General features: G+C 35.6%; 1 protein-coding gene across 1 annotated transcript in view; it reads right to left on the bottom strand.

Annotated features, from left to right (window-relative positions):
- The window catches only part of RNMT (RNA guanine-7 methyltransferase), a 35,057-nt gene that overhangs the window by 15,240 nt on the left and 3,165 nt on the right, over positions 1–16,652 (bottom strand). Inside the window, exons 3-8 of the mRNA XM_044243678.1 lie at positions 15,033–15,168; positions 11,448–11,573; positions 8,039–8,154; positions 6,989–7,170; positions 6,300–6,464; positions 3,619–3,736 (exon numbers count right to left, since the gene is read on the bottom strand). Of these exons, the coding sequence (XP_044099613.1) occupies positions 3,619–3,736; positions 6,300–6,464; positions 6,989–7,170; positions 8,039–8,154; positions 11,448–11,573; positions 15,033–15,168 (843 nt within the window). The remainder of the gene's footprint in view (positions 1–3,618; positions 3,737–6,299; positions 6,465–6,988; positions 7,171–8,038; positions 8,155–11,447; positions 11,574–15,032; positions 15,169–16,652) is intronic.

Here is a 16,652-nt window from a genome sequence, read left to right as displayed (position 1 = left end):
GGTGGCTCAGTTGGTTGGACGACTGCCTTCAGCTGAGGTCATGATCCCGGAGTCCCGGGATCGAGTCCCGCATCGGGCTCCCAGCTCCATGGGGAGTCTGCTTCACTCTCTGACCTTCTCCTTGCTCGTGCTCTCTCTCACTGTCTCTCTCTCAAATAAATAAATAAAATCTTTAAAAAAACAAACAAACAAACAAAAAAAAACAAAAAAAAAAAACTCCCAACAAACAAAAGTCCAGGACAGATGGCTTCCATGCAAATTCTATTAAACATTTAAAAAAGAGTTAATATCTATTCTTCTCAAACTATTCTAAAAAACAGAAAAGGAAAACTTCCAAATTCATTCTATGAGGCCAGCATTGCCCTGATACAAAAACCAGATAGACACCACACACACAGAAAGAACTACAGGCCAATACCTCTGATGAACACAGACACAAAAATCCTCAACAAAATACTAGCAAACTGGGTTCAATAATACATTTTAAAAAAATCATTCACCAGGCTCAGTGGGATTTACTCCTGGGGTAAATGAATCAGTTGTGATACATTACATCAATAAGTGAAATGATAAGAACCATGAACCATGATCATTTCAATAGATGCAAAAAACACATCTGATGAAGTACAACATCCACTCATGCTAAAAACCCTCAACAAAGTAGGTTTAGAGGGAACCTACTTCAACAGAATAAAGGTCATATATGAAAACCCAAAGCCAACATCATCCTTAATGGGAAAAAACCGAAAGCCTTTTCCCTAAGAGGTCAGGAACAAGACAAGTATGGTCACTCTGACCATTTTTATTCACCATAGTACTACAAATCCTAGCCATAGCAATCGGACAACAAAAAGAAATAAAAGGGATCCAAATCACTAAGGAAGAACTAAAACAAGAAATGGACTTTTAATTACAGAAAACAAATGGATGGTTACCGGAGTAAAGATAGATGGGCGGGATGGGTGAAACAATGGGCAGGGATTAAGGAGTGCACTTGTCCTGATGAGCACTTGGTGATTAAAATGAAAACTTAAGGGGCGCCTGGGTAGCTCAGTGGGTTAAGCCGCTGCCTTCGGCTCAGGTCATGATCTCAGGGTCCTGGGATCGAGCCTGGCATTGGCTCTCTGTTCAGCAGGAGCCTGCTTCCTCCTTTCTCTCTGCCTGCCTCTCTGCCTGCTTGTGATCTCCCTCTGTCAAATAAATAAATAAAATCTTAAAACAAAAACAAAAACAAAATTTAAAAAAAACAAAATACAGATAAACAACTTGAGTCAAGAGAGAACACTAGGAGTTCAAGAAGATAACGAAAATAACCCAGTCTCCAAATTATGGGCAGTCTCCATATTTCACACACACACACACTGCTTTGTTGTTAAGGTTAAGTTGGTCAAATGTTTATTCAAATTATCTCAATTATTATTTATTTTTTTTAAATATTTTATTTATTCATTTGACAGAGAGATAGCAAGAGAGGGAACACAAGCAGGTGGAGTGGGAGAGGGAGAGGCAGGCTTCCCGCTGAGCAAGAATCAGATGCAGAACTCAATCCCAGGACCCTGAAATTATGACCTGAGCCGAAGGCAGATGCTTAATGACTGAGCCACCCAGGCGCCTGGCTCAAGCATTGTTTTTAATCCATTTTAAGTAGCATCCCCTTATACTATGAAATGAACTGCTCTGTAATACATGTACATCAGAACAGAATGAACTATATAGAATACTTAATATTTTTAACAACCATCTATTCTACAAAGCTTACATATTCTTTTTAATTACTTTGTCTTTTTGCAGCAAACCAGCTGGCAAGGACTCAGTTTACACCCAGATCTCCCTGATCAGTTTTGAAGAAAATGATCCGGAAATGTCTACTTTACTATCTTCTCTTTCCTCTTTCTTTATATGCATCCTACAATAAGCTCAGATACTAAAGGCAGCTGTTTGCTGTTTAAGTACATGTTTTTGTACATGCAAAGCACCAGGAAAGACGACACCCTACAGGTGTGTGTGTGTGTGTGTGTGTTGATTTGTATACACACACTTTTTCTAGTTTTCTATTCTCCCTCAAAATAAAAACAAGCTTCTCCTGCTAACATAAAGTAAATACAAATATTCTTAATTCTAAAATATAGGAAATACAACTAATGATGAATGTAACATTTTAGTGGTTTAATGATTTCAAAAAATAATTTAGGATTTAAAAAGGACGCTTCCTCAGGGCGCCTGGGTGGCTCAGTGCGTTGAGCCTCTGCCTTTGTCTCAGGTCCTGATCCCGGGGTCCTGGGATTGAGCCCCGCATCGGGCTCTCTGCTTGGCGGGGAGCCTGCTTCCTCCTCTCTCTCTGCCTGCCTCTCTGCCTGCTTGTAATCTCTGTCAAATAAATAAATAAAATCTTTAAAAAAAAATCACCTATAAAAACTAAAGAAAGTATGAAGGTTATAGTTTTGTGACCTTGAACAAGTCACATATCCTCTCTGGGTCTCAGACTGCCCATTTTAAAATATGGACGGTCACTGTTTTGCCTACTTTGTGGGGTAATTAGCAAAATAATGAGTATGCTTAAAGTACTCTAAAAAAATTCTAAGTTGAATGAACTTTCTGAAGAAGTTCAATGATCAGTTGATTAATATGATCCTGTTGATCAAGAATAAAAATGTTGGGGTGCCTGGGTGGCTCAGTGGGTTAAACCTCTGCCTTCGACTCAGGTCATGATCTCAGGGTCCTGGAATTGAGCCCCACATCAGGCTCTCTGCTCAGTGGGGAGCCTGCTTCCCCCTCTCTCTCTGCCTGCCTCTCTGCCTACTTGTGATCTCTCTGTCAAAAAAATAAAAATTTAAAAAAATCTAAAAATAAAATTAAAAAAAATGTTCACTCACCATTTTAGACTAATTAAATACTGAAAAAGGAAGTAAGGAAAACTAGTCCATGGCTATCCACTATATTTAAAACCTGAATAGAAACTGTCATTGCTACAATTAGGGAAAGCACGAAGGAGTCCAGAAGCAGGTCCCAGCAACAATATAGTCTAAAAGACCAGAATTTTGCTAGATAGTCAGCAAAGAACAAAATTAGGCATGGTATGATCTCAACATAGACGCTGACCAGGAAGATTTTTAAATGAGTAATGTTAACGAAAGGGCAATCCTGTGAAGAAGTAGTGCAATAATGCACCCCTGGGGCATTTGGTAATGTCTGGGGTCATTTTTGGATGTCACAACTGGGGGCAGGGGTGCTACTAAAATCTAGTCAACAGATGCTGGAGATGTTGTTGAATGTCCTAGTGTGAATAGAATAGTGCCTAACAACAAAGAAATTAAAGTCTAAAATGCCAATAGCCTTAAGGTTAAGAAATCCTATTTAAAAGCAATACTATCCAGAAAATAGAATTTGATGGAAGCACCACTCACTCACTCTTTCATTCATTCAAGTATTTCCTGAGTCCCCACCAAGGAAAGTTTCTGTAATGAGCTCTGTCCTAGATGCTGAAGAGTCTATAGTGATACAAAATAATCTGAGATTTATATAAATATTGAGCATCTATATAGCCTTGAAAGGAATCCCAGAAACAGTCAAACAAGTTTACCAAGACCTGGAATGTTTATAACTTTTCTAAACACCTACCTCTAGGGCCTGCATTCGTTTTAACAGCATTTTATTTTCGTTGTTCTTAATCTTTTCTTCATAGAACTCCAGAAATGTTTTTTTGTAGACTAGTTTCATGTTGTACTTCTTTGCCATTCTGTCCAAAACAGATTACTTAATGAAAATGTTTCCAAAATATTTATAATTCCTCTATAGTTTACTTTCACATAACAGTGACAATGTCTGGGGATCATCAAAAAACTATTGTAAATTCACAACAGGAGAATACAAAATGAATGAAGAGTAACATGCCAATAATTACATCTATAAGATAACATGCATCCTAAATCTCAGTGGGTCACAGGAAACGCTATTACTGTAACAAATAGGTCAGGAAATAAAATGAAAGCTATGAGATGGGGATGAACATCTATAAGGAACACTTTTCTATTAATTCCATTTTATTTAACTTGATCCCTCACAGTGGCATTAAGGACAGCTACCATTCCTTCTTAAAAGAGTCTCTTTCATCTCTTGGATTCTCTGACAAGATACAGTATTAATTTTTAAACCACATCTTGGGCTGCTTCTGCACAGTTTGTTCTACAAATTTCTTTTACCTAACTTCTAATGTTCTTAAGTTTGGCCCAGAGCATTACTCATTTTCCCTTTCCTGACTTCACACAGCATGCCAACAGCCATCTGTAGCTCAGCTCTCTCTTGTCATTCTCATTTATTCCACTGCTTCCTAGAAATCTCCACCAGGATGCGTCACAGGTATTCTCCAACTTTCCAAATCAAGGATGAACCCCACTAGACTGTTCTGCCAATCTTTGCTACTTCAGTAAATCTATCTAATGATTCATGCCAGAAACCTCAGAGTTCTCCATGCCACTATCCTCTTTCCAATGTTCCACACATCACTACATCCTCTGTTTACCTATGAAATATTCTTCAAGTAGTTCTTCTTAACTCTTTGTTGGCCACCATCTTGCTTTAACTATCACCACCACTAAGCTATACTACATTGCTTGTTTCCCTGCTTTCATTCTTATTCTCCCTCAATGAATTTTCCAACTACAGCCAGACTGAGCTTTCACAAAAATACATACATGTCACTTCCCTCATCTACGCCCTGCAGTGGCTTTCTAGCCCACTTAATAGAACACAATTCAAAAGCCTTTTGCATGGCCTCTAATGCACTCATCTATAAGAAATGGTTCCTTGGGGTACCTGGCTGGCTCAGTCCATACAACTACACAGTATGTGACTCTTGATCTCAGGGTCATGGGTTCAAGACCCACACTGGGCACAGACCTTATTTTAAAAAAATAATAATAACAATGCTGTCTCATCTTGGGCCACTTGGGCCCCAATTCCTTACAACTCACACAATGGTTTTCCTTCAGCTCATTCACATATATTGTCCCTATACCTGGAACATTCTCCCTTCTAGTCTTCAACTGGCAAACTTCTTTTCATCCTTTAGATGTTGGCTTAAACATCACTTCTTCACAGGTAGACTCCTTAAACACTCAATTACATGAGATCTCCCTGTTATACTGTTTTTTTCCTACTACATTTGTCAAAGTTTATAGTATCTGTATTTGTTGACAACAAAGGAGTCTGGAGGATGATCTCAGGTAGAAGGTAGAGGAGGAGATGAAGGGAAAATAACTCTTAAATAGTCAACAAGAAGGCTTATGAGATGAAAGGACAATGAAAAAGAATATGTGTGAGAGCCACTAGGATATGTATGTAAGAGGCATATGTAAGACAGTGCTCCCCATAATTTGAATTAACTCTTCTTGGAAAGACAATGTAAGTTAAGAGTCTCTCTTATTCTAGGCAGTTCACTTTCTACCATAAATCTCCAAAATAAGCCTTCAGAAATAAAATCAAGTTGTACACCTTAGAAATAGCAAAATTACAAAGAACTAAGACTCAATTTGTCCAATTTGAATAGGTTTGCCATATAAAAGCTAACTATGTTTCTGTTCAGTTTAATAAAACTGCAAAAGAACATCTCAGAATCCTATGCATTTTTTCAGATCCTGTCTCACTGAATGTGTAACTGTTTTAGTAAATAGTCTTTAAAAAATTTATATTATAGTGATGACTTGTGACTATACATGTGTATCACCATTAAGCAAATTAAGTACAAAAATTGCTAGTGCTTCCTAGCATTTAAAAAATCTTTCATTTTAAAGGCACCTGAGTGGCTAGAGGACACCTAGAACCAGGTGCATGAGTGGAATACATTCTTGAATCAGGATCTTATTATCAACACTGCCTATGTGACGCATGAAAGTTCAAAGCTATAGTGAAATGTAAAACAACTTTCAATACCTATCCTCATCAAAGGAGGAGTTTTGCTTTATGAAGACTCATTTATATTACAAAGTTGCTAACAGTTTAAAAAAATACATTTCACTATTTTCAATGTCAGGTATTTTCTGCCACAAGATGAAGGCAACAACAAAGTCTCCCTTTCTTATCTACAGGATAAAGTAATTCCATGGATAAAAGAAAACTAAATAAGCAAGGTATAAGAAGCTATGGCATAAACCTGAACTTGAGGTTAGTTTCTCTTTTTTCTTTTTACAAGGCTATACTTTTTCTTTGGGTTCCATTTAAAATAAGGAATGAACAAAAATACTAATTTTTTTTCTTTCTCTTAGGGCAAAAAGAGAAAAGTAACAGATTAATGACATTCTTACTCATTTAGCAATGGAAAATAGACCAAGAATTCAGGGACATCCACAACACCTTCCAAGTTGAAGTCATATTTGCAGCCAAATAAAGGATAATCTCCTTTCTTCTGAAACTTCACAGTATATATCTCATTCCCAAATGATTCTGTTTCTGAAGCTTCAAGGCGTCTTCTATTAAAGGTTATCCCCAAACCAAAATAAAAAGATTAAAGCTGTTATTAGCTCAGACTTATTCTGATCAGATTATGCATGTGAAAAAACTACAAGATGCAATTTTTAAAAGATACCTGATCAGCTTTTTAACCAGATTTGAACTACTTTTAAGAAGCAATACATTAACAGATCATTCACATGCTCACTAATAAAATTAGGCTGGAAACAGGCTTCACTTCATTATCGTGACTACTAGCTACGTCTTTGAGTATCTGATCTGGAGTTTGCGTAGCACTACAGCCTCTGGCTGGGTATAGCATAGGTCTCCAATTTACCCATAAAGATGTTTTAAAGATTCATCTGTAAATCTACGTTTTGACCTTAAATGTTGAGTATCTACTCAAATACATTATCAAAGTATTCAGCCCTTATAAGATCAATATGGCATGTTTTATGAACTCTATTTCTGATAAACATTTGCTACTTTACAATAAGCCTAATTCTGAGTATCTTATAAACAACAATATATCAAAAGCACTTACATTAGTTCAAAGCTATTGGGAGTAGTACCAATAAAATAACCTCCAGGGCTCAGTCTCTCACAAGCATTTCTGAGCATCATGTCAGCCTGCTCATAGGATTCAAATGAATAATGACAGACAAACTGACAACTGCAGATGTCAAAGCACATTTCTGGGTCACGAAATTTGTTAATCAAAAGTTCCTGAAACAAAATTAAAAATTAAAATGGGTCAAGATTTTGATGTTAACTACAATATAAAAACTTTTTTGCTAATTAATTTCTAGAATTAGGGTCCTTAAAATAAAGTAGATATGTCCTCCCAACCACCTATTCTTTCTCTCATTATGTATAATGAGGTCCACAATGAAATGATCTTTTCCTTCTGGTTCAACAGAATTTGATTCCCATTTTCAAGGTAATTTAAAAACTAAAGATGAAATGTTTCAAAATCTATCAACTAAATATGACATTTAAAAGAGCTGATGCTTTTATTTGGCTTTACTGCAAGGCTAAAGTAAAATATCAAACAATAACTGTGATTTAAAAAAACCAAACACTCACAAAGCTGGCCTTTGGGATACTTTTTAAAAGTGCCAGTGTTTTTAAAGGTTTCCAACATTCTAGCAGTATACTACCATTTTTCCTTCTCACTTTCATAACGCCTCTGTAGCTCTTAAACTTAATAGTTAAGAAATTCAGAAACAAGTGGAAAGTACAAAAACTCAGATTCTGATATATTGGGAAACTACCCTAATAAATCATAAGGTAAACAAAATATAAGTTCAGTTCTATTTTAAAATACTGGAAAATAAATCTTGTCTGGATAGAAAAGCAACAAATGATTTCTAAACTTCAGATTATTAGAAGTAAAAATCCCCCGGAAGTACTCAGTGGGTCATCTAAGGAAATTTATCATTAATAGAATTTCTAGCTGAAACTGAAAATACATGTCCTGAGACTTATAGTGTTTCAAAGTACATTCTAAAAGAACTAATTGCTTTTTAAACACATCACTCAGCCAAACTAAAAATATTAAACATAAATTGACAAACTGAAAAAAATTCCATACCTTTGAACAATCAGCAGTTACAAATTCTGCACTGAAAATATATTCGTTATCACGACAACGATTTTTCATGTCCTCATACCGCTGCTGACACTGTTTGACAGAAACATCAGCAATATCTGGAAGGACAGGCATTAGTAACTGGCAACAAAGGCCCACAGAGATAAGACGTAAATGCTAAGATGGTTCAAATCTAGACATTTAGCATGAAATCTATCCTTAGTAAGAGCAAAAAAGGTTCTATTTCCTTTAAAACAAAAAGTATCTCTTCCAATGTAAGTGCCTTGTTTTTTTCAAAAAGATAAAAAGCCTTCTCAATAGATAGTGATAACAGAAAAGTTCTACCATGATTTTTAAATGCTTATTCCAAGTTAAATGCAGAAAGTTTAGACTCCAATTTGAATTATAAAATGTAAACTATATGCCCAACTTTGAAAATATCAAGTTTATTTTTTCTTAATAAAAAGTTACTTGCTTTTTCCTGTGGTGGGATTTGCAATGATGTTGCAAAAGCACTGGAAAGTAAAGCTGGCACCTTATCATGAATACAAGCTAGTAGTGTACCAAATGATACAGGTAATACTTGATATCTTCTCTTCACTATTATAAACTAGCATGGGGGAAAACCAATTTCATTTTAAAATGTTCTTGATAAAGCAGTAACAGTTGTTTTATTAAGTCTTGGCTCTTTTTTAATATTCTGTGTAATGAAATGGAAAGTAACAGAACATCTGTGCTCCCTAGTGAAGTCTGAACAGGACTGGTGTGACTGTGTTGTGAGCTGTACTGGCCACTTTTTTTTCTTTATATAAGTTTTTATTTTTTTATTAACATATAAAGTATTATTAGCCCCAGGGGTATAGGTCTGTGAATCGCCAGGTTTACACACTTCACAGCACTCACCATAGCACATACCTTCCCCAATGTCCATAACCCCACCACCCTCTCCCTACCCCCCTCCCCCCGGAAGCCCTCAGTTTGTTTTGTGAGACTAAGAGTCTTTTATGGTTTGTCTCCCTCCCGATCCCATCTTGTTTCATTTATTCTTTTCCTAGCCCCCAAACCCCGCGTGTGGCATCTCAACTTCCTCCTATCAGGGAGATCATATAATTGTCTTTCTCTGTCTGACTTATTTCGCTAAGCATAATACCCTCTAGTTTCATCCATTTTGTCGCTAATGGCAAGATTTCATTTCTTTTGATGGCTGCATAGTAGTCCATTGTTTGTATGTATATATATATATACCACATCATCTTTATCCATTCATCTGTTCATGGACATCTAGGTTCTTTCCATAGCTTGGCTATTGTGGACATTGTTGCTATAAACATTCGGGTGCACGTGCCCCTTTGGATCACTATGTTTGTATCTTTAGGGTAAATACCCAGTAGTGCAATTGCTGGGTCATAGGGTAGCTCTATTTTCAAATTTTTGAGGACCCTCCATGCTGTTTTCCAGAGTGGTTGCACCAGCTTGCATTCCTACCAACAGTGTATGAGGGTTCCGCTTTCTCTGCATCCTCGCCAGCATCTGTCATTTCCTGACCTGTTAATTTTAGCCATTCTGACTGGTATGAGGTGGTATCTCATTTTTTTTTTTTTTTCACAGTCAAGTGTTTTCACTTGAAAGCAACACTAACAGACAAACTGGTTATTTAGACTTTATAATCTGGCAGACATTTTCTTGAAAATGAATCAAGTGAGCCTCTTACTTCAAGCAAAATAAAGGATTTGTTACCAATGATAAAACCTGAGATTTCAAGTGAGAATTACAGCTTGAAACACTTGCGTCTACCACCATGGGCTGGGCGTCTTCCCAATACTCAAAACTTTTCTGATTGGTGTTAATATTAAAAAAATGTGATTTCTTGATGTCAACATTTAGAAGATCTGCATAACTTTAGTGAACATTATTTTCCAAATATCACAAAATCTTGCAGGGCAGAAAATCCATTCAAAGCACAAGACAGACCAATGGATTTAAGTATAACAGAATACAAAAATTTCACTGACACAGATTCAGATGCTACATTGTAACTATCTTTAAGGAACTACCACCAGTGAAGTTTGGATACAGTATGAAATATGAATATGTTCAATTATCTGAAAGGACTGTTAAAGTAGCCCTTCATCTTACAACTACTTTTCAAATAACACATCTCAACACAGTGAATGCAGAAACAGGTATGAAAACACAGTTGTCTCCTATTATTCCAGACTCTAAAAGTATTTGGAAAAATATTTAAAGTGCCAGTCTTCTTGCTGTTTAGCAAGAAATTAGCATAAAGTTTTTTATGTTTTAATGAATAAAAATACTATTTTAATTCTCAATTTTAATTTCTATAATCAATAGCTATAGCCACATACACAGTACCTTTCTGTGGTCCTCAATCTTTTTTTTTTTTTTAAAGATTTTATTTATTTATTTGATATATATAGAGAGAGATCACAAGCAGGCAGAGGCAGGCAGAGAGCAAGGGGGAAGGAGGCTTCCCGCTGACCAGGAAGCCTGATACGAGGCTCGATCCCAGAACCCTGGGATCACGACCTGGGCCAAAGGCAGAGGCTTAACCATGTGAGCCACCCAGGAGCCCCAGTAGTCCCCAATCTTAAAAATAAGGGTATATAGTGTTTATAAAACCAAAAAAGTTAAGTGCTAATTTAGGTAACTTCACAGGTGGTGCTATGTACTTCACCTCATTGGAAGAATTTAACATCTGCTTGTCCCACTTTAGTGTTAGGCTGATTAGTGGGTTCAGGTGCTTGATTCATTGTTACTAAATTCCATCAACCTCTTTCACCTAATAGCTTTAGCAACTTTTTATGATTGTTGCTTAGATCTATCATTTCATCAAAGATGGAAAATAGTGACTTTCATCAGTGCTACTGCACTTATTCATTCTGATTTTTTAATAGAGTGGAATTCCCCTTTTCAACCATTTGGTCATTTGAAATACAGTTCACATAGGGTAAGGAAGATACCCCAACCGTTAATTTATGAATTGCAGAATGATGAATAAGTTTCCTAGCTTACTCCAAGGGTGAACAACAGGTTTTTTTTCTTTTATTTGATGTGTTTCAATCCACTGAAATCACTATTCTTTTTGATGATGAAACTGTCCTATCTTTGGCCAGTGGAAGTTTCAAGTTTGTGCTTTACACATGACTACATGACTCCATCTTTGATTACTACCCACCTTTTAGGGAGGACAAGTTATCCCGGGCTCTTTACCTATACTATGTAACACCATCAGTAAAATCTCAAAACTCATTTGAAAAAACACCAATCTCAAACACAGCCATGGATATCTTCTTCTAAGATATTTTAGTATCATGTGATACTGAGATTCTGTTTATTTTCCAATTACCTGATGGATCACAAATTATTCTTTCCCATGTCATTATTATCTTACCTGTACAAACTAGCTTGTTAATTCTTCCCTTTTTCCACTTGAGCAAATCTCCACCTTTACCACATCCCAGGTCCAAAACAGTGATATCACGTTTTTTTTTCTGTCGTACCTTTTCTAAAAATTCCCCTAAAAGAGAAAAATGTCATAATAATCATTTCTCCATTTTTACTACAGCATGAACTGTTACACCTAATACCTACTAACACCTGCCTGACATTATTATAAACTATTACATGTTCTTTTATGTAGTCAATTCGTAACTTCTGGTGAACATTTCATTTATATCAGAATATATGTCTGATATTTTAGAAAGTTCATATAGGTTTGTGAAGATTATTTTTAGAATTTGACTAAACACTGAATAGCAGACATTTTAAATTCTAAATAATACAAGAAAGTTCAACACTTGCTCATATGAAAAAAAATTACTCAGTTTTTGTAGTATTCTCCTTCTAAAAACTAAACATTTAGCTTATAATATACATAACTAATTCAAAATAATTATGGAATAATAAGAGTGCCTGACTTTTATAAAAGATGTCAGGCTTACCACCAAAACCAATACAAGAACTAGTCCAAAAACTATCCATACCTCTTAATTTTACTGTGATGAAAATTCTTAAAGCACTCCAAAAAAATGAAATCTTTCATCCCAATCTACCAAATCACTTTGATAACCAATGAATAGTATCAGTAGGACCCCATACATCAATAGTCAAATGGTTCAAATATCAATTAAAGGCATGTTAGTATAATTAGACAACTGAAGTATTCAGCAATTCTAAAACCTGATATAATACAAATTTGTAGATCTTCTCTTCCTCTATTACTCTGTGTTTAACATTTCCTATTTCTTGTGTGTACCATTTTGACTGCTAAAATATTCACAGGGAGCCTGGGTGGCTCGGTCAGTTAAGCGTCTAACTTTGGCTCAGGTCATGACTTGGGGTCCTGGGATCAAGCCTTGGGTCAAGTTCCCTGCTTAGCGGAAAGGCTGTTTCTCCCTCTCCCTCTGCCTCCCACTACCTGCTTTCTCTCTCTTAAAATAAATAAACAAAATCTAAAATATATATATATATTCTATATGAATATTTCTGGCTTTCACTGTCCATAGGACCTTAAAATAATTTCAATAGAAGCACAAATGTTCTATATTTAACTTTCTGCTATCAATCTTAAAAAAACAGCATAACAGAGTACCCAGGTAGCTCAGTTGGTTAACTGGTCAACTCTTGATTTTGGCTCAGGTCATAATCTAGGGTCTTGGAATTAAGCCGCATATCAGTCTCCAAGCTCAGTAGGGGATCTGGTTGAGGATTCTCTCTCTCTCCCCCTCCCTCTGCCCTTCCCCCAATCCATAGAGCACACACACATGCACTCTCTAAAATAAATAAATCTTTTTAAAAAAATAGCATTAACAAATATGGAATAAGTAAAAAACGACTGTAAAACCTCTTTATTTCCATACAGTAAGACTAGTAAGACGGAAAATCATCATGAAACATTACTCAGAGATACCTTTATCACATTCAAGCAGTTACTAAGCTGTACAAACAAGAAAGAAAAAAATGAATGACCAAGAATGGGCACTGAGAAGAGAAAGGTTAAAAGCCAGAGAAGGAAGTAGCACAGATCACACTTATTACACCAGAACCAGAAAGACAGGTACAGATAGCAATGCACCCATTAAGGGAGTTGCTTGAACAGCTGAAGGAGGAAGGAATAGTATAAATACGTGGAGAGAAAAATTTTTGCTAAGTTTGACTTAAGACTTTTAAAAAATGACCTGTTTTCCTGATTATAAAAATAATACAACTAATGATGTGAAAAATATGGCTGAACTTAAAATATTTATTCAATGAATAAACACATGAATAAATAACACATCAGAAAAAAATACCCTAGAAGCTATCTATATTACTGAGGATGATGAGGAAAAGAAAAAAATGGAAAGAAATTAGGACTAGAGTCCATAGATTACCTTAGAAGTATAGATTAAAAATGCCATAATACTAACCTTAAAAATAAAAGGGGAGGGGCTGACGAGCCAACATTCAATTACCCTAGCTGAAAACTAGTAGAGACAAATAAATCATATTTCTGTAATAAAACACGAATATTAAAAACAAAGTGAGACAGAAAATATTAGTATGTGTTCAAAATAATGACCCTAGTTCCCACTCCTAATACTATTCAGAATGAATAATGTATCTTTAATTATTGGGGAGCCTGGGTGGTTCAGTCAATTAAGCATCTAACTTGATTTTGGCTCAGGCCATGGTCTCAGGGTTGTGGGATTGAGCCCTGGTGTCAGGCTCTGAACTCAGCGGGGAGTCTGCTTGAGATTCTCTCTCCCCCTCTTCCTCTACCCCTCCTGTTCGTGCTCTTTTTCTCACTCTCGCTCTAAAATAAAATAAGTAAGTCTAAAAAAAAAAAAAGGTAAATTATTGGGGCGCCTGGCTGGCTCAGTCTGTAGATCATGTGACTTCATTTTGGGGTTTTAATTTCAAGCCCCATGTTGGGTGTAAAGATTATTTTTAAAATCTTTAAAATAAATAAGAAAAATAAGCATTAGTAAATTATCATCAAAACTAGTAGGAAGTGCCCATAATTAGCACCTTATTCTTTCCAGTGTAATCATGAAAGCATTTTCACTTTATCTAAGGCTGGCTTTTAAAAAAAACCAAACAACCCAAAAACTTTACTTAAAAAACTTCAAAACCCACTGGCTTTTAAAAATTCTCTAAACTTGGGACGCCTGGGTGACTCAATTGTTAAGCATTTGCCTTCAGCTCAAGGCCCTACATTGGGCTCCATGCTCAGTGGGGAGCCTGCTTCTCCCTCTGACTGCCACTCCCCCAGCTTGTGCTCTTTCTCTCTCTCTGACAAATAAATAGAATCTAAAAAAAAATCTCTAAACTCACATAAGGAATCTGACTACTTAATATGCTAGATATACAAAGCAATAAATATATTCTGAATCAGATTTTTATCAAAGATTTCCATTTTAATTCTAAAGATGAGTTTCCATAAATAAAATGCAGGCTCCAAAAAGTTGAACGACTTCATCAAGTCTCAAAGTAAACTTTATTCTTCCCTAGACACTTCACAAGAAAAACAAGTACAATGAAAAATTTCCACATAAGCTTTTGACTCATTAAAGGTCTACAGATGAAAATCATGACCCTGCCCATTTTCTTGACTTACTAGAAGCTGAATACTTAATCCAACATTATATCACTGTTCTAAAACTATTAAGAGTAAAATAGAATAATTACTTAATAGCACTAGATAATCTTAAGTATAAAAGGAGCATACTGACTTTTGAAAGCCCAATTAACTTATGAACTTATTATCAATTAAACTCATATATCTTATGTAGTCCAAAAGTAAATAGGAAAAGAATTATCTTGAAGGTCTAGTTTTAATTGTTGCTCCAGTTTTATGAAGTCAAGACTTGGTAATTAATAAACAGGAAGGAAAGACTTAATGATTTAGCATATGAGTAATCATTTGGGAAAAAAAATGAAACATAAGCAGAAATAAAAAACTCCAAGCTATAAATCAAAAATCAATCAATCATACCAATGAGGACGCTTTTCATCCAATTATTAAAGTTTCTTAGGTAAAAAATACGACTTTGGCTACGCTTCTCCAAACCGACTTCCTGTAGTTCATTATAATGGGCAGCCACGGCCGAACCGTGTCCCTCTTCTAACTTCTGAAAATAAGAGAATGAAACAAAATTAAGAATCAGAACATGGCAAAAATAAGCTAAAAGAGCATCTGACCTATATAAGGATAAAATACAAATGAAATTGGTAAACTTGAATAAGCAATAGGATGCATGACAAAAATCCCACTAATTATAATCACACATAGGATTTATTCTCCCCTGTTCCCTATTTTTAAAAACATCTCTTGGTTTAAGATTTTCATCTTGATCTTTCATCTGTATAATTCTGGTCTCAATGTCTAAATAAAACCAGTACTCTTCCAGAGTTCTGATTTATTCAATTCAATAAATGTCAGTCAGTGGATTGGGTTCCTACAAGAGAATAAAATAGGAACAAGTTATATTTTTTATATTATTATGTAAAATTGATGTAAGCATTAAATGAGATAACACACACAAAGGAATTAGAACTCATTAAGCTATGTTCAGGGTCAATTTTTTTTTTTTCTTTTAATCTATTCCAACAGTTTCCATTTGTGCTACCTACCTAAGACACCAAGCATTCTGTAAAAATGCCACAGTATATAAAGGGCTTCAAATTCCCACACTTCTCTGTTCAACCAAAATGTTTCATCTTTTGCCTATCTTATGTATCAGGTTTAATATTTTTACTTGGAAAAAAGGGTCTTGCTGCTGGTAAAGTTTGAAAACTGTATATAATACAAGCTCCTCTCTGTTACAAGGATTCACACCGTACCAATGGCAAAAGCCTGGCCTAACACTTTACTCTCCAGGACTGATGCCAGAACTTTTACTCATTCACTAAAGTACTCCTTCCATCCAAACTCATCTTCTGCCTCAGATTCCTGCATAATATAATATTCCCAGATGAAAATAACTTGCTGTCCCTTGTTCTACACTACCCATCCAAAATACCAGGCTTATGTAACTACCCCAATGATAAGCTGGAAACAATACAGTTAAAGGAATCACATTAAAGGTGGGTGTAATGTTTAGGGGCGCCTGGGTGGCTCAGTGGGTTACGCCGCTGCCTTTGGCTCAGGTCATGGTCTCGGGGTCCTGGGATCGAGTCCCGCATCGGGCTCTCTGCTCGGCGGGAAGCCTGCTTCCCTCTCTCTCTCTCTATCTCTCTCTGCCAGCCTCTCCATCTAATTGTGATTTCTCTCTGTCAAATAAATAAATAAAATCTTTTAAAAAAAAAAATAAAGGTGGGTGTAATGTTGAAATTTATCTTTTAAATCATAATCTCTATTTCTGACACAGGAAAGTGATGAACACACAATAAAAAAGGAAAAAAGTATACCATTTGGAACTTAACACTTGTCTTTTTTAAAACACTGAGAAAAAGGAAATTATAAAAATTAGCTTTCAGGTTTCTAGTGAAATAAGAGTCCTTAAATAACAAAAATTATCTCAATTAGCATTAAGTTTCACCTAAATAAAAGCAACTAAATTACAGGAGTTAAAAGCCTACTCTATCTTAAGACATTATCTATTACTAATAGAAC

Source organism: Neovison vison, chromosome 3 (genome assembly GCF_020171115.1).
Source record: "Neovison vison isolate M4711 chromosome 3, ASM_NN_V1, whole genome shotgun sequence".
Lineage (NCBI taxonomy): Eukaryota > Metazoa > Chordata > Mammalia > Carnivora > Mustelidae > Neogale > Neogale vison.
The sequence above is the reverse complement of the archived record's forward strand: the minus strand, read 5'-3'. Positions and strand labels throughout refer to the sequence as shown.